This window comes from Tenrec ecaudatus, chromosome 6 (assembly GCF_050624435.1).
Source record: "Tenrec ecaudatus isolate mTenEca1 chromosome 6, mTenEca1.hap1, whole genome shotgun sequence".
Taxonomy (NCBI): Eukaryota; Metazoa; Chordata; class Mammalia; order Afrosoricida; family Tenrecidae; genus Tenrec; species Tenrec ecaudatus.
The window spans coordinates 10315317-10339591 of NC_134535.1; the positions used below are offsets into that span (position 1 = coordinate 10315317).

At 56.9% G+C, this 24275-nt stretch overlaps 2 protein-coding genes across 7 annotated transcripts in view; one reads left to right on the plus strand and one right to left on the minus strand.

Moving 5' to 3' along the window:
* The window catches only part of SGSM3 (small G protein signaling modulator 3), a 35482-nt gene extending 27079 nt beyond the window's left edge, over positions 1-8403 (plus strand). Inside the window, exons 2-22 of one of the 2 annotated variants that reach the window (XM_075553613.1) lie at positions 1561-1643; positions 2012-2112; positions 2544-2610; positions 3729-3922; positions 4003-4110; positions 4601-4744; positions 4856-5051; positions 5179-5324; positions 5415-5639; positions 5873-5927; positions 6004-6131; positions 6215-6370; positions 6557-6611; positions 6699-6748; positions 6832-6984; positions 7059-7129; positions 7224-7272; positions 7355-7440; positions 7690-7812; positions 7913-7973; positions 8065-8403. In XM_075553613.1, coding sequence (XP_075409728.1) covers positions 1634-1643; positions 2012-2112; positions 2544-2610; positions 3729-3922; positions 4003-4110; positions 4601-4744; positions 4856-5051; positions 5179-5324; positions 5415-5639; positions 5873-5927; positions 6004-6131; positions 6215-6370; positions 6557-6611; positions 6699-6748; positions 6832-6984; positions 7059-7129; positions 7224-7272; positions 7355-7440; positions 7690-7812; positions 7913-7973; positions 8065-8145 — 2259 coding nt within the window. In that variant the 5' untranslated portion in view covers positions 1561-1633 and the 3' untranslated portion in view covers positions 8146-8403. The remainder of the gene's footprint in view (positions 1-1560; positions 1644-2011; positions 2113-2543; positions 2611-3728; positions 3923-4002; positions 4111-4600; positions 4745-4855; positions 5052-5178; positions 5325-5414; positions 5640-5872; positions 5928-6003; positions 6132-6214; positions 6371-6556; positions 6612-6698; positions 6749-6831; positions 6985-7058; positions 7130-7223; positions 7273-7354; positions 7441-7689; positions 7813-7912; positions 7974-8064) is intronic. The other variant, XM_075553614.1, reaches the window with a different exon arrangement.
* A 94-nt stretch (positions 8404-8497) lies between these two features.
* Positions 8498-24275, minus strand: part of MRTFA (myocardin related transcription factor A) — a 224268-nt gene continuing 208490 nt past the window's right edge. For 4 of the 5 annotated variants that reach the window (XM_075553608.1, XM_075553610.1, XM_075553611.1 and 1 more), the window contains 11 exons: positions 23586-23641; positions 17915-17990; positions 16942-17103; positions 15048-15223; positions 14526-14675; positions 13792-14045; positions 13497-13674; positions 11772-12761; positions 11011-11163; positions 10867-10927; positions 8498-9723 (listed from right to left, as the gene is read on the minus strand). In XM_075553608.1, coding sequence (XP_075409723.1) covers positions 9239-9723; positions 10867-10927; positions 11011-11163; positions 11772-12761; positions 13497-13674; positions 13792-14045; positions 14526-14675; positions 15048-15223; positions 16942-17103; positions 17915-17990; positions 23586-23641 — 2741 coding nt within the window. In that variant the 3' untranslated portion in view covers positions 8498-9238. Of the gene's footprint in view, positions 9724-10061; positions 10199-10866; positions 10928-11010; positions 11164-11771; positions 12762-13496; positions 13675-13791; positions 14046-14525; positions 14676-15047; positions 15224-16941; positions 17104-17914; positions 17991-23585; positions 23642-24275 lie in introns of all 5 variants that reach the window. The other variant, XM_075553612.1, reaches the window with a different exon arrangement.

Below are 24275 nucleotides of genomic sequence, written 5' to 3' on the forward strand. Positions count from 1 at the left end.
GTAAACGGCGACTGTCCTACATTCCACAGCCTAAGTGTTGAGATGGCCACTGGTTGGACTGACTTCTCAAACGGCGTGTAAATCTGCCCTTCTCTCTGCTGCAGGAACCACTCGTGGCTTTTTTCCAGTTCACAGCAACACCATGTGTCATAGTGTAGCTGTGCTCCAGGGCTTGCGGCTGAGTTTCCTGCAGCGAGTCAAGAGGTCTGTCTCCCGAGGTGGCTCTGGGGGGACTCATCCAGCAGACAGTGCATGAGCAGTCCCCCAGGGATGCTGTTGCTCTGAGACACTCAAATCGCGTCATACAGGGACATCGTAGCCAGTTTCCACTGGACTGCTGCCAGAATAAAGTTTTTATCAGAACTTCGCACACCTCAGAGGTTCAGACAGGTAATGCAGTTGTGTAGTTCACCAAAAGGAAAAAAAAATTAAATCTTGTTAATGTTTTTAAAATTGTGAGCAAGCCACTCTGCCACCAGACTGTCGACAGAGATCACCTTGCGAGAAGGCTGGGCCATGAGGCCTGTGCCCCATGTGAATTGCACCGTGGGGTACAAACCGTGTGCTTAGTGCAGCCAGCAGGCCTAGGACCAGTGCAGGCCTGCAGCTCCCGGGAGGAACTTCAGGTGGGGGCCTTATTTCGTTGTGGTTTCATTTGCATTGCCTGGTGGCTAATGCAGAGCAGCCCTGGTGGCGCAGCGGTTAGTGCTCAGCTGCTAACCAAAAGGTTGGTGTTTCTATCCCATCAGCTGCTCCTGAGGAGCGAGGGTGCCACAGTGCTTCCATATAGATGTGTAGCCTTGGAACCCCCTGGGCTCTTCCGCGCCCTGCAGTCCCGTCCTCAGTGGGTTTGGGGCTGAGTGGCAGATGGAAGAAGCCTTGGTTAGAAGCACAATGATTTAGAGCTCAGATGAGAACTGAGAGGTGGGGGTTCAAATCTACCAGCCGCTCTTCAGGAGACAAGACTTGGTGCTCTGCCACGGTGAAGACTGACAGCCTTGGGGACCCAGTGGCATGTCTGCACTGCCCCACGGCTTGGGGGGGGGGCGTCTCTGTGAGTCAGAGCAGACTCAGCCCCAACCCTGAGGGCTCCTGGAGTGGAGCGCCTTCTCCACGCTCTGTCCGTTTGTTTCTCTGCTGGGAGCGAATGCTGTTCGCTTGTCTCGTCTGCTTCTAGCTGTTGTTGAGCCCGTTTCCTCAGAGGACGCGGGTGGTTGGAAGGTGGCTTCAGCTGCGAGAAGAGAACTCTAGGTGGGGTTGCTGGTTCTAAGCTGAGGCTGGTGAGCACCCGGGTGGGGGTGGGGGCTGGGGAAATGGGGGATAGATTCAGAGGTGAGTTGGGTTCCAGGTGTTTCCTCAAAGACTCTGGCTCGGGGAAATCTAGTCAGAGTGTTTGCGTGGTGTTTGCTTTAAAGGAGCATTTGCTAAGCACTGAGCATCAGGAGTCTGTCTGGTTCTGTCATGGGCCAAGCACTATGGGCACTGGCCCCTCTCCCTCCCACTGCCGGGCCTGGCCAGGGAGCTGCCCTGGAACCAGGTATCTTCTGTGCTCCCCAACAGGCAGATGAGTCCCGACCAGATGAGGCCTGAGGAGTCTTCCAACTCCAAGAGCCAGGAAGAGTGAAGTCACAGCATGATGTCAGGTAGAAGGAAGTGGGCGTGATGAGGGGCACAGAAGGAGGGAGGTGATTCTCTGGGGATGGGTCCTACTGCCTGTTTTTCCTTGCGGTCCAAGAGACTGGGAGAACGTGGGTGGAGGCTGCCCTCTGGGAATTCCTAAAACACTCTTCCCAGCCCCCTCACCTCTGTCCCCATCCCTGCCTCTGAGGAGGAGGAAAGGGCGGGAAGGCGGCTGCTTCAGAGCCTTTTTTTTCCCTGTTTGGGATGCTCCGGTGTCCAAGGCCCAGTCCTTTCATGCTGGAACTCAGCACAGGGTTCTGACGTGAAGGCTGCTTCTGAATGCTCTACCCTTTCTTGATTGGTCCCCGGGCCTGCCCCTTTTGGATTCCAGGAAGCCACGCACCTGCTGCTGGTGGCCCCTTCTCAGCCCTGACCTCGAGCATCTGGCCCCAGGAGATCCTGGCCAAGTGCACACAGGTAGAAGTTGCCAAGGTGGGGCACAGAGCCCTGGGGGAGGCAGAGTATGCAGGTGCCTGGCTCGCTCTGAGGGGGCTGTGGCAGGAGGCCCCACTTAGGTGACAAAGAGATTCCAAGGGGGCTTGGCCTTAGTGGCATGCACAGATAACCTGTAGGGTTTCATAGCAGGGTGGGTGGCAGTCAGACTGTTCCAAGTGAATCTGAGCTCTCGGGGCTGCTCAGCTGGCAGCATGTACCTGCCCCATGCCCCCAGACGGTCTGCCATGTTGCCTCTACCCAAGGCCCCCAGCTCACGTTCAGGGGTGAGGGGTGTCTACAGCTCCTGCCTCTGTCAGATGGTAGACTCTAGAAGCGGGAGGGGCCTGGCTGCTTGGAATCTGGAGGGGGGGTGCTGGAGAGTCTGAGCCGGGGAAGCCAGCCGAGCTGCTCTTCCTCACCTGCTCTAGAAGGAAGAGGCCGAGGGGCAGCTGGAGCTCCGCTACGATGAGTTCGGGTTCCGTGTGGACACGGAAGGTAGGAGTGGCTCCAGCACCCGCCTCTTCCCCAGTGCAGGCCCTGGGTGACATCACGCAGTGATCTCAGACGGCTCTGAGCTGCACACTGACCTTTGCCTGATGATACAAGGAATACTCATTGTAGCAAAGTTGAGAAAATATAAATATCAAAACCAAGTTAACCCCTAATTCTACATTCCAAAATAACTGCTCACCTCTGGGGAGGTGTCTTCAAAAAGTTCATGGGAAAATCCCAGTGTCTTTGAACCCCGTGTTTCTGTGGATCGGGTGTACTTCTTGTGACGAAGCCAGTACTGGGTCCACGTCGTTCTGTAGGCCATCTCTTCACTTAGTGTCAAACCTCGGCCGGCTTCAGTGCCTGGTGCCCTGTGACAATGGCTTCTCATACAGCTTCATCCATGAGGGGACTGCTGGGCCATTCCCACTGCTTTTGCCCTCAGTAGACCTAAGTGGTCTGTGGGAAGCTGTGGCCTGAGCCTAGGGCAATGTGTTACTAGGATGTGACCAGGGTGATGAATTGGCCATTTCCGGCTCTGCCCTCAGTGGTCTGGGCAGCTCCCAGGTGGGGCTGGAGGGCAGCCTGCACCTTGCTGGGACCAGGGTTAAACTTTTGTATGTTAGTGACACACACCAGTGTGGGGATTCATGGAAGCTGATGATCCCAGAACCAGGCTCTGAGTTCAAATCCAGAGTGCCCTGCCCTCCTGCTCTCCCCAAATGCCTGATGGCTGTGAAAACTAGGAGCTAGCGAAGCAGCTGTGGGGATTGTGGCTGAGGAGCTATTCAACCAGGCTGGAACGGCAGGGGTGCCGGGGCCTGGCTGGCAGGAGGATGGGGCACTGTATGGCTCAGAATCCCAGGAGGATGCCGTCTGAGCGGTGATGTGGTCGGGCTTGTCTGAGAAAGCGCCTGACTGCTGTGCAGGAGTAGCCAGAACTGCTGTGCCCCTGGGTGGTGGCCCAATGAGGGGAGAGGGTCCACGTGGTGGAGGGTCCCCAGGAGAGCAGGTGAAGGAGGAGCCAGAGTGATGTCAAGGTTCAAGCTGGGTGCCCATCCTGGGGGCCGGGCTGGGGAGGTGAGTGACAGACTGATGGTCGGGCTGGGGGGCATCCACAGATGCAGACAGGATGCTGGGTGCAGGGCTGGTGGAGGACCCGCAGCAGACCCTGAAGTGGCAGGCCCACCTGGAGTTCACCCACAACCACGACGTGGGGGACCTCACCTGGGACAAGATCGCAGTCTCCCTGCCCCGCTCTGAGAAGCTGCGCTCCCTGGTGTTGGCAGGCATCCCACACAGCATGAGGCCGCAGGTGGGTGCCAAGCTGGGGTTGGGGGCCTGGGCGGGCCCTGGGGTGCGGAGGAAACTGAGTGAGGGCCCTCCACCCCGCAGCTGTGGATGCGGCTCTCCGGAGCCCTGCAGAAGCAGCGTAGCTCGGAGCTCTCCTACCGAGAGATGGTGAAGAACAGCTCCAACGACGAGACCATCGCTGCCAAGCAGGTGAGGTGGGAAGCCCGCTTGCCCACCGAGCCCCCAGCACGCAGGGAGCCCCTCACCCACACACCTTTCTGGAGTTGGGCCACGTGACAGTGTCGTTCCTCAAACCTGCTAGAGGTCTACTCTTCAGGGAGGGCTGTACAGATGAAACCCCGCCCTCCTTGGGAAGCACACTGCTGCTAACTGAGGGGTCGCTGGTCGGGAGAAGGGTGCCAGGCCAGCTCGTGAACCCTATGGGGAGTTCTCTGCCCCTTGGGGCCACTGTGAGTCAGGATCCACCGGCCAGCCCCACCACCTGCATGGGCTGGCCCTCAGCCGTGGGTGTGCGGTCTCCTCTGGCGAGATGGTCTGAGAGGCCTCTCACCAGTGGGGATCGCACCCTGAAGGTGGGGGTGGGGGTGGAGTGGGAACCCCAGTAAGAAATCTCCAGGTGGCAGTAGCGTTGGGAGGGTCTTCAGGCCTGCTGCTGCCGGGCTCACGGTCTGTCTGATAGATTGAGAAGGACCTGCTGCGCACCATGCCCGCCAACGCCTGCTTTGCCGACGTCAGCAGCAGTGGGGTGCCACGCCTGCGCAGGATCCTCCGCGCCCTGGCCTGGCTCTACCCCGACATCGGCTACTGCCAGGGCACGGGCATGGTGAGCAGGGCTGGGCGCTCGGGGTGGGGTGCAGGCCGGGGGCGGGGCCAGCCTGAGGCATCTTTCTCCTGGGTCCTGACAGGGATCCATGTGATGCCCCTCCCCCACCAGGTGGCTGCCTGCCTCCTCCTGTTCCTGGAGGAGGAGGCAGCCTTCTGGATGATGTGTGCCATTGTGGAGGACCTACTGCCCGCCTCCTACTTCAGCACCACCCTGCTGGGCGTCCAGACAGACCAGCGCGTGCTGCGCCACCTCATCGTCCAGTACCTGCCCCGGCTGGACCAGCTGCTCCGGGAGCACGACATCGGTATGGGCGGCCGAGCCGCATCGCTGCAGCCCACCGGGCATCTTGCAGCTCTGGGTGTTGTAGGCTTGGGCACGCCCCCCCTCCTCGCGGGCTGCCCTTGGCCCTGACCGGTGTCATGTGTCCCCAGAGCTGTCCCTGATCACGCTGCACTGGTTCCTGACGGCCTTTGCCAGCGTGGTGCGCCTGCGGCTGCTGCTGCGCATCTGGGACGTGTTCTTCTACGAGGGCTCCCGAGTGCTCTTCCAGACCACCCTCGGCATGCTGCACCTCAAGGTGGCTGCCTCGCCTGCCCGCCCATCTGGGGCCAGTGGGCAGCCTGGGACCTGGTGGTGACTCTGCCCCCTCCATCCTCTCCTGGCTCAGGAAGAGGAGCTGATCCAGTCCGAGAACTCGGCCTCCATCTTCAACACGCTGTCGGACATTCCATCACAGATGGATGATGCGGAGCTGCTGCTGGGAGCAGCCATGCGGCTGGCTGGCTCCCTCACGGACGTGACTGTGGAGACCCAGCGTCGCAAGCACTTGGCCTACCTCATCGCAGACCAGGGCCAGCTCCTGGGAACCAGCACCTCCAACAACTTCTCTCAGGTGGACCAGGAGCCGGGCGGCCACCCTACATGCTCAGAAGGCCCACATAGGGCTGCCCTGCCCCCTGCTTCAGCACCTGTACCTTGCAGGACCTGGTCCAGCCACACTGTGCTGCCCTTGGACCCTCTGACCTGCTGACCCGGGGCCACCTCTGGTGGGAGGGCATCATCATAATGGGCTTCCCCTGGGCTCTGGCACGCAGGCCCCACTAAGCCACCCTGCCCCCGCCACAGGTGGTTCGTCGCAGGGCCCAGCGCAGGAAGTCAGGCATCAGCTCCCTGCTCTTTGGTGAGGATGCCAGTAGGGGTCGGGGTGGGGGTGCTGCAAAGGGAAGGAGCCCGGTCCCACCGTCCTCTACCCCCAGGGGAGGACGACCTAGAGGCTCTGAAGGCCAAGAACATCAAGCAGACGGAGCTGGTGGCTGACCTGCGGGAAGCCATTCTGCGTGTGGCCCGTCATTTCCAATGCACAGATCCCAAAAACACTAGTGTGGTGAGTGGAGGTGCCACGTCCCATTTATCTCCCAGCACACTGTGGCTCCCTGGGCCTCACTCCAGCCTCGCCCCTGCCGGCAGGAGCTAACCCCGGACTACAGCATGGAGAGCCACCAGCGGGACCACGAGAACTATGTGGCCTGCTCCCGCAGCCACCGGCGCCGCGCCAAGGCCCTGCTGGACTTTGAGCGGCATGACGACGATGAGCTAGGATTCCGCAAGAATGACATCATCACGGTACGGGGGGGGGGGGGCCTTTCCCACAGTGTCCCTGAGGCACTGGCCCCTACAGGCAGCTGGCCGGGAGGTGGAGAGGGACTTCGACTTGGGGTGTGGGTGGGGATCGGGCCTCGGAGTGGCAGCAAGAGGCCCATGGATGAAGCCCCACAAGACTGTTCAGTGCAGCCCATGTCCCCTCTGCAGATCGTCTCCCAGAAAGACGAGCACTGCTGGGTGGGGGAGCTGAATGGCCTTCGGGGTGAGTGGCCGCCCAGGGGGCAGTGGAAGCCCTCCTCTCTGCCTGGAGTGGTCGGGACAGCCACTCATAGGCCTTCTCCGTCCACAGGCTGGTTTCCGGCCAAGTTTGTGGAAGTCCTGGATGAGCGGAGCAAAGAGGTGAGGGCGGGGCGGGGCTGCCCCTGGCTGCCCCTGGCAGCTGGAGCACCCGGGATGGCCTTCTGAGACCCCCTCTTCCCCAGTACTCCATTGCGGGGGATGACTCGGTGACCGAGGGTGTCACAGACCTCGTGCGTGGGACCCTCTGCCCGGCCCTCAAGGCCCTGTTTGAACATGGGCTGAAGAAGCCTTCCCTGCTGGGGGGTGCCTGCCACCCCTGGCTCTTTATTGAGGAGGTAGGTGTGGGCATGGGGCCCCCTTTCCCACAGTGTCCCTATGGGGCTGCCCCTGAGCCACTGTGTCCCTACAGGCAGCGGGTCGGGAGGTGGAGAGGGACTTCGACTCAGTGTACTCCCGCCTGGTGCTCTGTAAGACCTACAGGTGACGGGTGCCTGGGGGTGGGGCGGGGCATGGGCAGGTGAAAGGGGCGTCCGAGGCAATAGGAACTGAGGCAGGCGCCCCCCACCCTCTGCAGGTTGGACGAAGATGGCAAAGTCCTGACTCCTGAAGAGCTGCTCTACCGGGTAAGAGGTGGGGCCTGGGGGGTGTTGGGGAGGTGGGGGAGAGTGGGGGAGGGTACCCAAGTGACGTGATCGCCTGCGCCAGGCGGTGCAGTCGGTGAACGTGACCCACGACGCAGCACACGCCCAGATGGACGTGAAGCTCCGCTCCCTCATCTGCGTGGGGCTCAAGTGAGTGTCCGCCCAGGACCAGGGAGGCTTCCTGGGGCCCTTGGGGCTTTGAGATCCACTGGCCTGCATGGGCCTGTGACAGGCTGAAGGGCCAGGGCTGGTGGTTAGGTGTATCTCCCACCAGGTCTGAGGAGGGCGGACAATGAAGCAGGGTAACAAGGGAGAGGGGCTGCAGTCAGGCTGGTGGGCAAGGAGGCCGCCCTTCACTGAGTGAGCCTGCCGCCTGACGGTACCCCGCCCTGGCCACAGTGAGCAGGTGCTGCACCTGTGGCTGGAGGTGCTCTGCTCCAGCCTGGCCACAGTGGAGAAGTGGTACCAGCCCTGGTCCTTCCTGCGCAGCCCCGGCTGGGTCCAGATCAAGTGTGAGCTCCGGTGAGGCGAGGCCCGGGGGGGTGGGGGTGGGGGGGTTGTGTCTTGGGGTGAGGAGACATGGCACCCGAGCTGGACTCACCCACCCCTTTCTCACTGCCAGCGTCCTCTGCTGCTTTGCCTTCAGCCTCTCCCAGGACTGGGAACTTCCTGTGAAGAGAGAGGTGAGTGGGCCTGCCAAGGCCTTCCCTCAGAGTGGGCTCTGGGGGCCGGTCCCTCTTCCATGGCTGATGACGAGGCCCATCCCTTCCACAGGAGGAGAAGCAGCCCCTGAAGGAGGGCGTGCAGGACATGCTGGTGAAGCACCATCTTTTCAGCTGGGACATAGATGGGTGACGGCTGCCATCGGGCAGGAAGAGTGACCCCAACTAGTTGTAGGCTGACTTTGGGGCAGGAAGGAGCCCCTCTTCCCCAGGATTGGTGGGAGGAGAGGTGCCAGGGCTAGGCCTGTCCTGTGCCAGGGGGGCTCTGCCAGGGTCTGGGAGAACGAAAACCAACCAAAAAGCTGTGAGGGTGACAGCACCCGCTGTTTGGTCTTTGCTCAGGAAAGGGGTGCGGGGCCCTAAGCCTGTAAATAAACTGTCTTAACAGAAAGGACGTCCTGGCTTGTGTTGGGCCAGGTGTTCTCTATCCCAGCAGGGTTCTGCAGGAGGGGCTCTGGGCCTGGCATATACACAGGTTGAAGATGGACCAATAACAGCTCGTATATATTTTATTTTAAAAAGTTCACACAGCTCCCCACCTGTGCCCCAGCACTAATTACTGACTCCACCCCAAGCCCCTTGAGTGACAGATCAGACAGACAGGGATGGCCGGGCATCTACATGTCAAACACGTGAGAGGTAGGGCCATGTCCATGTGTGCCACAATTTGAGCGCCCACCCAGCGATGTACGTGAATAAGGAGGTGTGTCAGAAGCGCCGTGGTTAAAGCGCTGGGCTGTTAACTGGAAGGTCAGCAGTTTGAACCTACCAGCCACGTGGAGGGCAGAGAAACGTAGCAGTGGCTCCCATCAAGCTCTCAGAACCCCTGCAGGCAGTTCCACTGTCTGCTGCTGTGAGTTGGAGTCAAGCTGCTGGCATGTGGGTGGCTATGCGAGCTATATACACCTGTACAGGAAACGTGTCACTGACCTACATGGCTTCACTGTCCGAGACACGAACATGGCAGGGAGCCCCCTCAGGGCAGCCAGCGGGCACTGAGGTTGGCTAACAGGAGAGGCCCAACTTAGTTTCTACTTGGGGGGTGGAGGGAAGGATTAGCCTCTGGACCAATGGCACCTCAGAAGAGGTATCCGACAGTCATGCCCTCTCTGAGCCGTGCCACCCCTGGACATTGCTCAGTCTCCTGAAGAGGCAGCAGGCCTGTGGCTCCCAGCAGCAGAGGGAATCAGGCTTGGGGGTGCCCGGCTGTGTGTGGGGAGCAGAAACTACAAGCAGGAATCCCAGTGGAGCTGTAGATCGTGGCCATCGAGGAAGTCCGTGGAGAAGAGGCTGGGGGCTGTTGTGCTGAGGGGAGCCAGGCTCAGCACCGGGCCACCCGACAGCTCCAGCCAGTCCATGCCGTCCAGGGGCCCATCGGTCAGGTCCAGACCCACAGGGCCACTGGGCTCAGGCACAAAGTGCAATTCAGAGGTGTCCATGGGCGAGGGCGGGTGGTCCAGGATGGCGGAACTGCTCAGCATCTGGCTGTGGAGGTCATCGATGAGGGAGAGGGGCTCCGGGCCTTCGTGCCCACCTGTCAGCAGGGGCAGCCCCGTGCTGCTCTCCAAGAAGTCCTCCAGCCGCCCAGGGAGGGCAGGTGAGCCCGACGGAGGGGGCGCTGCAGACGGAAGCTCGGTGCAGGGCAGGCTAGGTGCAGAGGGCTTCTCCTCAGGCAGAAGTGCTGTTGGCTCCTTGAAGTCCGCTGGGATCTCTGTCAATACAGGAAGCAGAGGGTCAGTCAGTTGGGACTGCCCACCAGGGGGCCCCCTCCAAATACACCCTGCCTGCCCCCTCCACTGTGGGCTCTGGCCCAGCCTCAGCTCTGCCGCTTGGTTCCAGACTGGACAATAAAGCCAGCAGCACATGGGTGCTTGGATGGCAGTGCACACATGGACATGACCACAATAGGACAAGCGTGGGACGAATGAGCAAATTGTTGGGAAAACTGAGAATAAATATGCTCAACCCAGGGTTGCATGAATCTTCTCACTTTGTCTAAAGCTGCACAAATGAAAAGGGGGTAGTGTGTGGGTGTGTGTGTGTACGTACCACCTGGGAGAGCTTGTTACCACACGGCCTGTGCGGTGCACTTGCTGCGTCCCAATAGCCAGCCATCACCTCCCTCCCCAGGCTCTTCGTCCCCCAGCTGGCCTGCACATGTCCGCTGTCACTTGTTACACTGCCACCTGCTACCCAGAAATCAAACTCACTGCTGCAGAATTGACTCCGACTCATAGTAACCCTATAAGACAGGAGATCCTAATCCACCGCCCCTGTAGATTTCTGGGGCTGTAACTCGACAAAGGCAGAAAGTCTCGTCTTTGTCCAGAGCAGCAGCTGGTGGTTTTGAACTGCTGGCCTTGTGTGCAGCCCAACACTTGACCACTATACCCCCAGGACCCCTTCATCTAGTCACAAGACAGCTTCTCCTTCCTGTCACGAGATCAAATATAGACACCACCCAGCTGCCCTTTCAGCACCTCTGCCAAAAGCCACCTTGGGCCTCAGCCAACTCCAGGGATTTTTGATTCCTTCAATATCTGTTCACCCTCCAGAATTTTTCTAGGTTTGTCCCTTTTGTTGCGAGAAAATATAGCACCCCCCCTCCCCAATAAGCCCCTCCTACACGACCTGTGCACAGTCCACCAACCACAGGAAGTGACCAATGCTGTGCCTCTGGGACTGATGATTTCCCACTGCACTCCCAAGTGAGGCCAGCTCTGTCGCTAGGTCCTTGTGCTTCAGTTAGTATTGCAGCATCAAGGCAGGTGCTTAACAGCTCATAGCTGCCCACATCACTGAGCACATGCCTGGTTCAATCCCTCCCATCAACCAATCCCGGGACGGTATGTACCTCCACTCTGAATGAGGATATCAAACAGGTCATCCATATGCTGGCTTGAGCAGCCATTTTCCTGTGGACCACAGAGACAAGATGAGGATTGGGAGCCCCCAGGCCCTGGCACCCTCCACCCAACCAACTGGCTGCTGTCTCCACCTGTGGTTTAGGCTGCTGGTTCACGGCTTCCTCATAGCCAGGTGGCTCCTTCTTCAGGAGAGATGCAGAGGGCCCAAAGAGGGGCTGCGGAGGGGGCTCCAAGTCCATCTGGGTGGGGGGACCAGGGGCCGGAGAGCCAGGCAGGGATGAAGACTAGATAAGAATGAGGGAACAGACTGGCCTGAGAGGTGTGGGGGAGAAACAGGACCCTCACCTCCTCCCACCCCCACCCCACCCCCAGAGGCAGGCTCCCCCTGCTACAAAGGCCAGCTCTTCCAGCTCCGAGAGAAATGGGGGGGGGGGTGCAGAAGGCTTGGCCTCTAGCTGAGATTCCCCCTACGCTTTCCGGCTGGAGGTGGTCAGGGTCTAGCTTCCCATCCCTGTGGCTCACAGGGCTGAGACGCCCCCTGGGAACAGCCTCCTATGGGCCAGGTGAGGTGGGGGCAGCAAGCTGGTGATCCCCAGTCTGGTCTCTGAGGAATGGAGCAGGACCCAGACAGCCCCAAGCCTGACACAGTCTGCAGTTTCTTGTAGGACTACTGCCTGAGGGATGGTGCTGGCCAGCCAGGGCCCTTCTACCACTGGAGCCAAGCCATGGAGTGCAGAGGACACCCTATGGCCCCGTAGAGTGACAAATCTGGGCAGGGCCCTTGACCATGAGTGGAATGGTGAAGCCTACTTACAGAATGAAACTAAGCTAGAATGCCAGCAGGCGAGGAGCACCCGGAGGGAACTGCCCTGCCCTGTCTCTGTCCACATACCTGCTGGGGACTAGCACTGGGCAGGCCGGGGCTGTCTGTGTTGGGGTTGGTCACGGTGAGTACAAGGTGGGTCCCAGTGGAGTCGGTGATGAGGGTGGGCGGTGAGACCCCCTGGATGAGGCCAGAGCCTTGGGGGCCCAGGAGTAGCTGGGGGGCAGGCTCAGGCAGCCCAGCTTCCTGCTTCACCACCACCGCCTGGGGAGCAAGAGCTAAGGTGCCAGAGTCTTCATGGTGGGCCATGGGGGCAGCCAGGCTGGGGCTGAAGGGAGCTTCGGGGCCTGGGGAAGGCTGGCTCAGCTGGCAGCTGGCAAAGCCACTCTCCTGTTTCACAGCAGGAGTGGCCAGCCCAGGGCCAGGCTGCTGCGCCCGCTTCTCTTGCTCCAGCTGCAGCCGCAGCCGCTCCACCAGCTGCTGCTTTTGCCGGAGCATGCGCGTCAGCTCCTCAATCTGCTTGTCCTTCTCCTGAAGCATCTGGTCCTTGTCGCGCCCCTCTGGCTCGGCCCGTGCCCCAGGGCTCAGACAGCAGGCACTGGCCCGTGGGCCCTCCTCTTTCATGAGGATCTGCAGTGGCGAAGCCTGTAGAGTGAGCTGGGTCAGGGGCGATGTCACCATCTCACCAAAGGTGTCCCCAGGCGTGGAGTTCTCATCGCCTGTGCTGAGCAGAGAGCGCTCTGAGGGGGTGGGGGACACAGGAGGCGTGGAGCCTGTGCTGCCAAATTTCACCATGCCAGTGCTGGTCACTGTGGCCACCACCACCTCAGGGGGGGCCAGGCCTGCAGCCACCAGAGCTGGCCCTGTGCTCAGCCGGGCAGCAGGGAAGGCAACCACCACTTCGCCAGCCTTGGGCAGAATGGAGGCAGCTGGCGCCTTGGCAGCCCCTTGGGGGGTGCTGACTTGGTCTTGGTAGGCACGCAGGCGCTCAATGAGGTCAGTCTTGGTGCCTGAGACGGGCAGGGACCGCAACTTTAGCTCCTGCTTCAGCTCTGCCACCTGCAAGGTGAAAAGAGCCTGGTCAGCAAAGAAATGTTCAGAAACTGATCCCTCCTGGACAGTCTGGGAGGACAGGTACCACTGCCCCCAACCCCTTCCTGCTGCTGCCCTGGCCACACCAGGTCCCAGGAAAATGGCCACTCTAGCTGCCACCACAGGCACATGGCCAAAGGCCCTGCCCAGGGCCTGTGCTCACAATTGACAAGTGACTTTACTTTGTAGTCAAGAAAGCTGGGTGCCCCCATCCACTAGCGCCCCAGGACCACAACCAGTGAGGGCAGAGCTCAGTTCAGTGTAAGTCTGCACCCATGTCCAGCAGCCTCTCTGTGGCTGGGGCCACACTGGGATCTGGCACCACGTCCAGAAGGTGCAACCTGAACAGAGGCTGGGCAGGAACCTTCTGACCCAACAGGCCCAGGCCTGGGAGCCTGGCAGGAGCTCAGCAGATCCCATGGGGCATCAACTGGCAGAGTGGACAGTGACTGGTGATTCAGACTTTGGGCTTAAAAGTCTGAATCCTGGCTCTATGATGGGGGTCCCTCTATCTCTCAATACCCACTTATATGCTTGTGTGGGGGTATAACTGTTCCTGATGCACACTGCCTAGTCAAGAGGAGAAAAGCAGCAGGCGGCTGCTGTGTGAGCCCTGAGGCCCAGCCATGACAAGGAGAGGGCCCTGACTTCTCAGCTGTGACACAGGCCACAGGGCTCCTGTGGAAAGGGCAGACCACCTGCCTTCATCTCATCCAGGTTGGTAGGCAGGGCCCCCGGCTTGCCCGTCAGCGAGACGCTGTTCTGTCTCATCAGCCCACTGGATCCAGGGGTGCCCGAGCTGGAGCTGCTGGTGGTGGTGGTGGTGGAAAGGCTGCGCATCGGGGGGGCCCCACTGCCCCCCAAAGTCTCCCCTGCTGGTCTAGAAAGAAGGAAAGGCAAAAACGAGTCCCTCACAGACCATGTCAGCTGCTGCAGACACAAGTGAGGGGTGTTGAAGCTGGGGGTCAGTTCCGCAGGTCTGGTCTAGGACACTTACTTTGGGGGGGCAGGCAGGATGGTCTGATAGTTGTAGTGCTGCTGCTGCTGCTGGTTGAGGATCTGCAGCTGCAGGAAGAGCTGCTGCTGCTGCAGGATGCGGGCGTAGGAAGAGTCCATGGCCGGCGGGCCCTTGTCCTGTTTTTGGTCCGGGGGGATGTACTGGTGGTACTTGAGTTTCTTCACTTTTGGCTTCAGCTCCTTGGCCTTCTTGCTGCGTTGCGACTTCTCGCTGGCAGACTTGGGTTGGCTTTGCTAAGGGAGACAGGGTGTCAGTCCTCTGTCTCCACTCCCCCAATCAGACTGCAGCCTCCAGAAATACTAAGGGGACAGGGATCAGCCCAGGGCCCCCTGAGGCCATGAGCCTGTAGACTCCTTCCTCCATGGGCAGTAGGGGGCCATCATGGGGCTCTGGTCTTGAGCCCTTTGGGTGCTGGCAAAGCCTGCCCCCCTTTGGGTACAAGGTCAGGCCTTGGAAAAGAACAAAACCCAATAGGGCCACCTGATGCTGAGCAGTGGCTCCCGCGGCCCATAGCTTGTCAGTGGCTTGGGGCCAAGAGGAGCAAGCACAGGAACGGGGAAGCCCAGAGCCTGCACATGGTGACAGGGACAGCTTGCCCCTTGGAAAGAGGTGGTCATGGTGGATAGTCCCAGGACGTTAGTGGCCTGCACTGGTCTCTGAAATGGGAAGGGAGGTGTCCTGCAGTGAGGATTCAGGCACAGCAGATGTTGTACCTTGATGAGTGCCGGGGTGGGCTTGGCAGCGGGGGTGGAGGTTCCATTGGGGAGGCTGGCGGGCAATAGAGATGGAGGCGGGGGCAGCGGCTGCTCTCCCAAGAAGAGGGGTTCTCCACAGTCAGGGCCCGTCGGCAGCTGAGAGACAACCTAAGCAGGAGAGCAAGGGAGGTCACATTCCACAAAGGGGGCAGGCCACCTCAGGTGGCAGAGGTAGCAGTCAGTTCCCAGGTGAGTACCACTGGGAAAATGGCAAGCAGAGGCCTAAGAGGCAGGGGAGGACAAGAAAAGGAGGCAGACAAAATGTTTGCTGGACTAAATTTGGTCAAGACAAGCCACTGCCTGACCAGCAGGCCAGCTCCATATTCCAGTGCCCTAGGAGGTGACCTCTGGCTCAGCCTCCACTGGGGACCTGCCACCACGACTCCCTGCCCGCACCAGGGCTTAGCTACCAGGGCCCCCAAACCAGAAACTGACCTTGGGGAGCAGGACACCAGGGAAATAGCTGAAGTGGAAGCTCACCTGTGTGGGGGACATAGAGATGGCACTGGAAAGAGCTTCGCTGCCTCGGGCTTCCAAGGGGGACGGCACTGAGCCCTGTGACTCCTGGCTGGCTGGCTGCTCGGGGGATAAGGCCTCGCTGCTGTCCTCGTCAAAGGAAGAGTTGTCTGCGACCTTTGGGTAGTTCACCTGGCCCACTGAAACCCAAAGCCAGCATCAGGGAGCACCAGGAGGCCAGCAGAGGAAAGTCCCCACCCCCAGCAGCAGGCATGAGGGAGGCCATGGGGGACTCTGGGCTGGAGAAAGGCCCAAGTTCTGGTCCTGTGGTCAGGCTCTGCTCTTCCCACACAGCCTGCCACCTGGAGACCCCACAGCACCCCACTTCATCTGTTTATTCCTAGTAGAGGCCCTTCACCCCCACTCATCCTGGTGCTGCCCTGCCCAGGGGGACAGGACAGACAAGGCAGTCAGCCCGAGGCCAGGATGGAGGTTGTGTGAGGTTGTGTGGAGAGGCCATTGCTTCCAGCAAAGGCCATTGGCTGTGACTACCCTGAGCCCTATCAAGTCCCGGTGAGGAGAGGTGGGAACACCCAGGCCCAGGAGTCAGAGAGGGGACAGGAGCCTGGAGAGCTGCATAGGGGGCCTAACAGGATGCATATTACAACCAGTGTCACGCAGCGTCTGGGGACCAAGGGACATGAAGGATGCTGCCAGCATAAACCTGCTGACAGCACAGGAGGTGTGGCCTGTCAAGCCTGTCGCTCCCCAGGGCCCAGGGATTCCTGCTACTGGCAGGAGCCGGCAGCGTCCCTGTGGAGACATAAAGGGTCCCTGCAGCTTGGTTGAGAAGAGGGGCTCTGACCTCAAGTCTCAAGATCTGGGGACCTGGAGAAAAGGCACGTGATCGCAAGCGTCCAGGCAGATGGCTGATCAGACCTTTCACAACCATCGCAGAGCTCACCCTCCAGGCTGCCTTCTGTGGACATGCCAGCCCTGGGCAGCTCCTGCCACGGCTGCTGTCTCAGCCAGTAAGAGCCGTCCGGCCCCCGTCTCACCCCTCGGCGTGCCAGGCCTGGCTGGGGTTGGAGAGTGCTCCTATCCCAGTGACAGCTTCCCTGTCCAGGCCTTCCTTCTGCCTGGGACGTCCTTCTGTACTTTCTCCAAATGTGCTCCATGTCCTGTGGGCCACACTTGCTGACCCTGAGCCCTCCAAGCAGTATGAGCGGGCTGTGAGGCTCTCCTGGCACCAAGTGGGGCGGGCCCCCAGAGCCTTGAGGCCTAGGCTTACCTGCACAGCACTGACCCAGAGAAGCCCACCTACCCACCCATCTGCCTGTCTGCTCATTGACTTCTCCCAGTCCCTCTGTCAGGGCATGACTCCTATGAGTCTGCTGAGCCTCCTGGGCTGCCAAACCCCATTTGAAACAGTCTCCTGGCCCGGTAGGCTGCTCTAGCATCCCTGTCATGTGCTCCTGACACCTCAGCTACCTCCCTGCTGCACCCCAGTGCAGTGAGGGGCACTCAACTGTACCAAACTGGCATCCACACCTAACAAATATGGGCAGCTGTCCCTGGTCTGTTACCCCCTCTGCCAGCCACCTCATGCCCAGGAGGGCCAGGCTGCTCCTCACCCCTCAAAGCTCCCCCACACCACAGCCAGTTGTTCAGCACCTGCTGGAAGCAGCCCTTTTGCTAAGGAAACATCTGCTGAAAGCACTCAGGTCACCAGTTGAGGTGCCATCCACATTACGGGCTCACACCTGTGGGTCTGCTGCCCATGGGAGAGCAGGCACCCTGGCTTTCAGGTGTGCTGGAGGTGGCCGGGGCCTCTCACCCAGCACGATGAGGCCTGCATGCTGAGGTGGGTAGTCTGTCAGGCAGCCCTCCTGTGTGGTGCTGGGTTCCCCAGGCTCACCGATGATGGCTTCCTTCAGGCTGGACTCCACGGGCAGGATGTTCTTCTCCACCAGCTCCATGGGACCAGGCCGTTGGGCGATCTTCTCATTGAGGTCATCGGCCAGCCTGGCTCGCTTCAGCTTTAGCTGCTTGGCCTGGAGGGAAGGCTCAGCCGAGGTCTCTGTGGGAAAGATTGTGTCACCAGACCTGGGACCAGGCGCAACTCTCCCCAGCTTGTTGGAATGGAAAGCGCATCCCAGGAGGAAAATGGGGGCCTAGCCTCAAGTTTCCCATGGTCATGAGAAGGGGTCAACCAGTGGCAGCATGTGGTCACACATGACAGTGCAAGACAGCCCCAAAGATTTTGTGGTGGCAGCACTGATGCAGATGGCCAAGTGGCTGCCACTCCACACTGACTTGCTGTGCTGGACCAACACAGGGCTCTGCTCTGGGTCTCAGAGCCTTCATCTGCAGAACGGTGGTGGTGGTGGTGGTGGGTGGGGTTCTTCCAGCCCTCCCAAAGCTCAAACTACACAAAACAAAACATAGGCAGATTCATACTGCTCACAGAAGCCCAAGCTTCCTGTGCTGGCAACATGGAGAGAGATGCGAGGCTGGGCCATATCAGCATGTGGTAAAGGGGTGGTTCTGTGTGCAGGGCTGAAAGCCCGGAGGGCAAGGGAGAAAGGGAAGGCCCTTGCTGCCCACTCCTGTGCCACACAAGGTCCTACAGGCTTTGACAAATGCTCCCTGTCACAAAGCAACCCCTGACAATGAGGCTGACTGGAGGGGAGGAAGGGAGGGTCTGTCAGTCCACAGCGTGGGGCAGCACAGTCCTGGCCACTCAATGCCAGCCCAGGAGCATGGTTGGGTCTCATGGGGGATGCTGGAGGGCTCTGTGCACGAGGCTAGTAAGGAAGAGGTGGGATAAGTGTGGGTGGTGAAGCTGGTGAAGATAAAGCTAAGTTGAAGGTGATTTTAACTGAACACACCTTCCAAAATGTGCATCCTGACCAGCTCTGATCTCTCTGGCCGGGACCGGATCTTCCGCTTCAGATAGTCCTCTGTCTGCAGAGAAAGCACACCAGACATTCAGCTCAGGGTCTTGTGGGCAGCATAGCCGTAGGCACCTACCACCATGGCTGTGGGGATGCTGCTGGCCACCTCTGTCCGCTGCCACCTCGTGACCAAGGCCCTGAAAAGCAGAAGGCTAGGAGGCACAGCCCAGAGAGGGCACACTGTTGTCTTTCGAGGCTGCTTGTCTTTGGGAGGCTGGACTCCTACTCACCATAGGTACATCTCTGGATTTCCCAAGCATTGAAGTGATGTGTGTGCACCAAAGAGAAGTACTCAATGAGAAAGTAAAAGCACACTACAGGCCATTAGAATGCGTGTGGGGGAGACACGCTTCCAACCCTTCTTGCATGCTGGTGCCACCCTGACTTGGGCAGTGCAGCTAATCCGTGGATCTGCTATGTTCTGGTCTAAGAGCTCACACAGCACACCCTCCTGAGATGCCCCATTCGTGGTGAGCAGCCTCCAAATGGAGCTCCCTGACATTGGGTGACATGCGGAGCACTGGTTCCTGCTCAAGACTCCAAGAGGATGACTTCCTAGAGCCATCACTGTCCAGGCTGGTGCTCAGAGTCGGTCTGACCCCTCAGCCTGTGTTGTGTGCTGCACCTCTGAGTCAGCATCCTCAAACTTCAGGCTGCCCATTAGTGGGTCTAGAGCAGTGGTTCTCAACCTTCCTAATGCCCTGACCCTTTAATACAGTTCCTCATGTTGTGGTGACCTCCCAAACCATAAAATTATTTTTGTTGCTACTTCATGACAGTAATTTTACTACTGTTATGAATCGGGCAGCGCCTGTTCGACCCTCCAAAGGGGTCATGACCCACAGGTTGCGAACCACTGGTCTAAACCAACAGAGGATGTGGCATGAGAGGGCAGGGCAGAGCGAAGCTCCCTGAGTGTGGGATTATAAAGAGACTTTTCCCAAGCTTTGTCGCCCCCAAAGAAATGCCAAACATTAGAGGCTTTTTGCGAACATATGATGGTCTGTCAGCTGCTTAGAGATATCCTCCCTGAAGGCAGTCAGTTGCCAGACTGTCTGGTCCCACCACAAGAGGGCCCCACTCCCTGCTGTTAAGGACAATGGGCTACTTCTCCCCAAAGGCAGTCATCAGTTTGGTTCCTGTAGGGGGGTTTACAACCTACTGATACTGGTTTCTAGGGTGGGCCAGAGAACAGGTCAAACCTGCTCAGTGCATCCAAAGTTAGGCTGCCATCCTGAATCTAAGATCCGCCCATCTTGTCACATGTGTGCCCCCAATCCCTCCACTTCCTATTGTGTGTATATCCCTAGATTGTCCCCCTCATTGCTGTATAACCTATAGTGCAACCCCTTCCTGTGACATATGTCTACCTGTAATTAGGGGGCTTGCATGCTCCCCCAAAGGTACATAGGCCTGGGTTAGCAATAAAGAGCTCTCTTGTGCTCCCCTCTTGGCCGCTAGTTCTCCCTCTCCCCTCCTCGCTTCCCTGTTCCCTTTCCCCTTCTCCTCCGTCCCCTCCAGTCTCTCCTGCCCTCTGGTCTCCCATCTCCATGTGGACCACCAAGCAGGGCTAAGGTGAGCATGCTACCATGAAATGTATCTGACTCCATTATTTCAATCTATCTTTTATCTCTCATGCCCTCTATGACTTTAACATAATATTTATATATCTCAACTGTATAATTGTGCTTACTGAACTTGTGATTAGTTGTGGGGGGCTGGCATTTTCCTCTACACCTGAGCACCCCACTGCAGTACAGTAGGGCCTTGCCCTCCCTTCTCCTGCTTCTGGCATTTTGAGGGTAACTCTGCATAGCTCTGGGGTGCCCCGGCTTCCAGAAGATAGCAGAAAACTGCCATTGGCAGGAGGGCTGCCAGCTGCTGCAGTCTTCGAAACACCAGCAGGAGGTCCATTTTCTAAGCCACTGAAGCTCTGAGCATGGCCAAGGCTGAGGCAGGGCACAATCATAGTAAAGAAAATGTCTGGAGTCTCCGGCCAAGATCTGAGTCCCAGCTTTGTCACTTACTAGGTGGTCACCACCTCTCCCTGCTACATGTATAAAATGAGGACAACAGCATCTAACACATCAGAGCTAATTTGAGGAGGCACAAGAACTAGCTATAACTGGCACATAAATGTGCTCAATAAAACAGTAGCTGTTCTAATCACCATGACTCATTCCCTGGCCCCTGAGAAGCACACAGGTTGGGACTGAACAAGCAATGCCACTCTGTTCCCCATCCCACCTACCCTCCACTTCCCCCTCACCCACCCAAATTGGGCTGCTGGTCACTGCATAAGCTCCCAGTACAGTGACCTCATTCCTCCCATTCACTCCAAGAATTAATCATGATTTTCTAATAAAAATTTAAAAATAAGTAGAAGAATTTCTCAAAGAGAAATTAGAGAGAACCTAGAGACTGGGAAAAACTTTTTGGCAATGACACATCTGAATCAAAGGGACTAACCTTAAAAATTTATAGAAAAGTTAAATCCCCAACAACAAAAAGACAAAGAATCCAATTAACAAATGGACAAAGGACACAATAGACACTTCACCAAAGAAGGCAACCAGCCAGCCAACAAATTCAAGGAGTTGGATCACTGGCCATTACCGATGCAATCACATAGTGGGGCATTCATCCTGGTAATGACAGTAATGATCTGATCAAACCAAAAACACAAACACCAGTGAGGGGGTGGGGAGACTGCCAGGGCTACATAAAATGGTGCAACCACTGTGGAAGATGGTACGGTGTTTCCTTACAAAGTAGGACAGAGATACCATGTGACCTAGCAATCCCACTAGTAAATATACCTGCAAGTCCTGGAACAAGGAGGGTCTGGACAAGAGTAGACACGAGCACCATGTTCACCGCTGCACTACGCTGGACACACCCAAGTGTCCAGAAGCAGGGGAATGGACACACAAACACTGCACAGCACACCCACAGTGGACTGCCACACAACTTGAGTGAGCGCGTGCCGCTTCTCACAACCTGGAAGGACACTATGCTGAGTGAAAATCACCACTCACGAAAGGTCAGACAGCATGGAGACCATGGCTACAGAAAGTCCAGACAAGGTTGACACACAGGGGGAAAACATTTCTTTGATGCTCACCTGAGATGGGTGGTGGAGGGAGGGAAATCACTGAGCAATTAGTATACAAGTGTTAATTCTGGTGAACAGAAAGGGGATGAGGGAACTCATTCTGTGGGGGATGTCAGCACCACGTGACCAAAGCAAGCAGACACTGGGAAGTGCCCAAGACAACAGAGGTCAACACTGATATGGAGGCTGAATTGGGGATGAGAGTAGGGGATATACCTGGGAGTTTACACAAGGAACTTCAAAAAGTTCACTGGGAAAAAAAACTCTTATCTTTCCATTCTATTTCTCCGTGAATTTTGTAAGCCTCATGGATCTCAGAGGCTCTTTCTCCACACCCATTTGTACATGTGGCTAATACACCCAGGTATACAGTGGAGCACACTGGGGCAGGGTGATGCCAGCTTCTTAGCCATTAACCACACACCTTGAAGGTCTGAGCTCCTGGGCTTAGAACTGTAGTTTTAGGGGACACTAGGTTAACTGGCATTTCATAGTCCATAATATGTCCTACATCACGTGTCCTCAAACTGCGGCCCGCCGAGGACATTTATCTGGCCCACCGGGTGTTTTTGCCCCGTTTTGTTTTTTTACTTCAAAATAAGATATGTGAAGTGTGCACAGGAATTTGTTCTTAGTTTGTTTTTGTTTTTTTAACTATAGTCTGGCCCTCCAACGGGTCTGAAGGACAGTGAACTGGCCCCCTGTTTAAAAAGTTTGAGGACCCCTGTTTACATTGTTGAGTAGTGAGTGGGGTCTTAAATGCTAGTGAGCAACTATCTCAGGTGTAACTATTGGTCTCTTCCCAGCTGGAACACAGATGACTAAAAAAAAAAAAAAAATCAAAGATTCAAGAAACAATGAGTCCAAAGGCAATAATGGACCACGTGAACCAGATTCTCCACCAACATGAAACCAGAAGGACTAGATGGTAGCCCAGTTACCACTAGTGACCACTCTAGTCAGGATCAGAAGGTCTTAAGACTGAGTAGGAAAAAAAATATTGACCAAAGTTCAAAATAATATACAAGAGTAGACTTACTGGCCTGACAGACTGGTCATTAGACACCCTTCAGACCTGGAAACAAACCCATTCCCGGAAATCACTTTTCAGCCAAAAAAGGGAACCTGTTCTTTCAGAAACGCCAGCATGCCCCCCAAATAAAAATTCATACAGCAAGAAAAGCTAATAAAAATGGAGACCACAGGTAGGAAGTAGGGAAAGTGTTGTTACATTGAGGGGTTGCAGTTAATGTCACAAAACAAAATGTGTACAAGCTGTTGAAAGTGAAACTTACTTGCTCTGTAAACTTTCAGTTAAACCCCAATAAAACACTAAAAAAATTAAAATAAAGAGAATGTAGACAAAAATCTTAAAGGCATGTTGTCTAGAGACTCTAAAAGCTTCTTCAAGGAGCAGGATGGTTCTTGTCCTTTGTCTTTTATGTACAAGTACAGAGGGCGGGAGGGTGGCTTCCCTAGCTCCTCTCATGTTGGGTAGCAGAATAGCCCCAAGGTCCCTGGGGGAACTGAAACCCAGGAGCAGTGGCAACAGTGAGGTGCTACTGTGTGCGACCTGGGTTCTGCATAGAGCCCCAGCTTCTGCTTTCCAAAGTACAATGACCAGACCTGCTAGGGGCAGATGGGGACCAGTTAGGCTTCCTCCAGCCTCCTAAAGGTGTGGGCAGTGCAGCCCTGGACACAAAGGGGCCACTCAGGAAACTTCTATGGTGGGTGCAGGCTAACATCTGTAAAAGATTAAGTAGAATTAGGAATGGGAAAATAATGGTGTGGTAGTGACATAATCTTCAACTTGGGACTATTAAGAGTAAAGGGGTGGAGTTTAGTCTGTCAATCAGGTCACAGCTTAAAGACCTCATTTGGAGGTACTATGGTGATAAATAGCTCACTAGAGGTCAGATCCACACTCTTTGCTTGGTCTTCCTGCTGACAAGACTGATGGAGCCAGAGCCCTGGAGTTGGAGGAGCCACGTAGAGACCCACACCAGTGCTGAGATGCTTCCACAATCACTGGATCCACAAGACTTTACACCCACTTGCCTATGATCTTCCTGCATTCGGCGTCATTTACATTGTTACATGAGTCAGAAGAGGAATTTATAAACTGGTATTGGACATATGGGTTAATATTGGATTTATGGACATGATCTGGACTGGGGTGGGATGTTTTCTTAGTATACAATTACTCTTTGATATAAATTTCTTTCCTATATATATATGTGAGTGTCCCTGAATTGGTTTCTCCAGTTAACCTGGACTAACACTACTGGTATCTCCAAGCAAGGCCCAGGGAAGTAGGACTGGGCAGTCACTCCATAGCCCTCTGCAAGAAAACTCATGCTGGCAGCTTAATTGGCGAGAAGTGTGGAGGGGTCAAAGTTCTACTCAAAACTGTGAGGCAAGGGCCGCCTCACACATGCTGCTGAGGGGCTGCAGCGTTCAGTGCTGGAAATGGTCCTGAAGAGTCCTTACCCTGGCCCGCTCCAAGCTCCTCCTCTGCTCATGAAATGCAGCTGGACTTTTCAAAGCTGTCGGGAGAGGAACAAAGAGAGAGAATTACTTCACAGTGAAGCACCGTGTCAATGCTACAATCTACAGAGCAGAAGACATCTTAAATCCAGGTTAATTTTAGCAGTGCTATTAATAGCTGCAGTGGAGGGGACCAGCACCTGAGTAAGCATGTTCTCTATGTGGTCACTGTACCGCTGTGACCGCCTGGGGTGCTTCAGGGTTCCCAAAGGGAGTGGTCGCTGCCTTCACTGGGCTCTAGAGCACACTCAAGGGCTGTAACCTCCAAAGTCACCCGGAGCCTCGGCTGTCCACGCACAGCTGCTGTGTCATGTGTCAGCAGGGAATCTTCCTTCTCAGACCTCTCTATGGATCATTAAGTGCCTCACAGTCTTCTGATGGCAGCTAACCCCAAAGTTGTTTGTCTCTGCATGTAGGTGGCTGTTTCCTTCTTCCTCAGGAAGGCAAACATCAACTGGAATTTCACCTGGAAGGACTGGAAGACCCCAGTGCGTAGGGGACTTGCAAAACGAGCTGCTGACAGGATGGGTTCCCTGTGACCCTGGGGGACTGGACTCAGCGCTGGGACACTGCTCCCAGACCACTACTCACTGCCAGCACACAGTTTGGGGCCTCTGCAAATGCTGTGCCTCA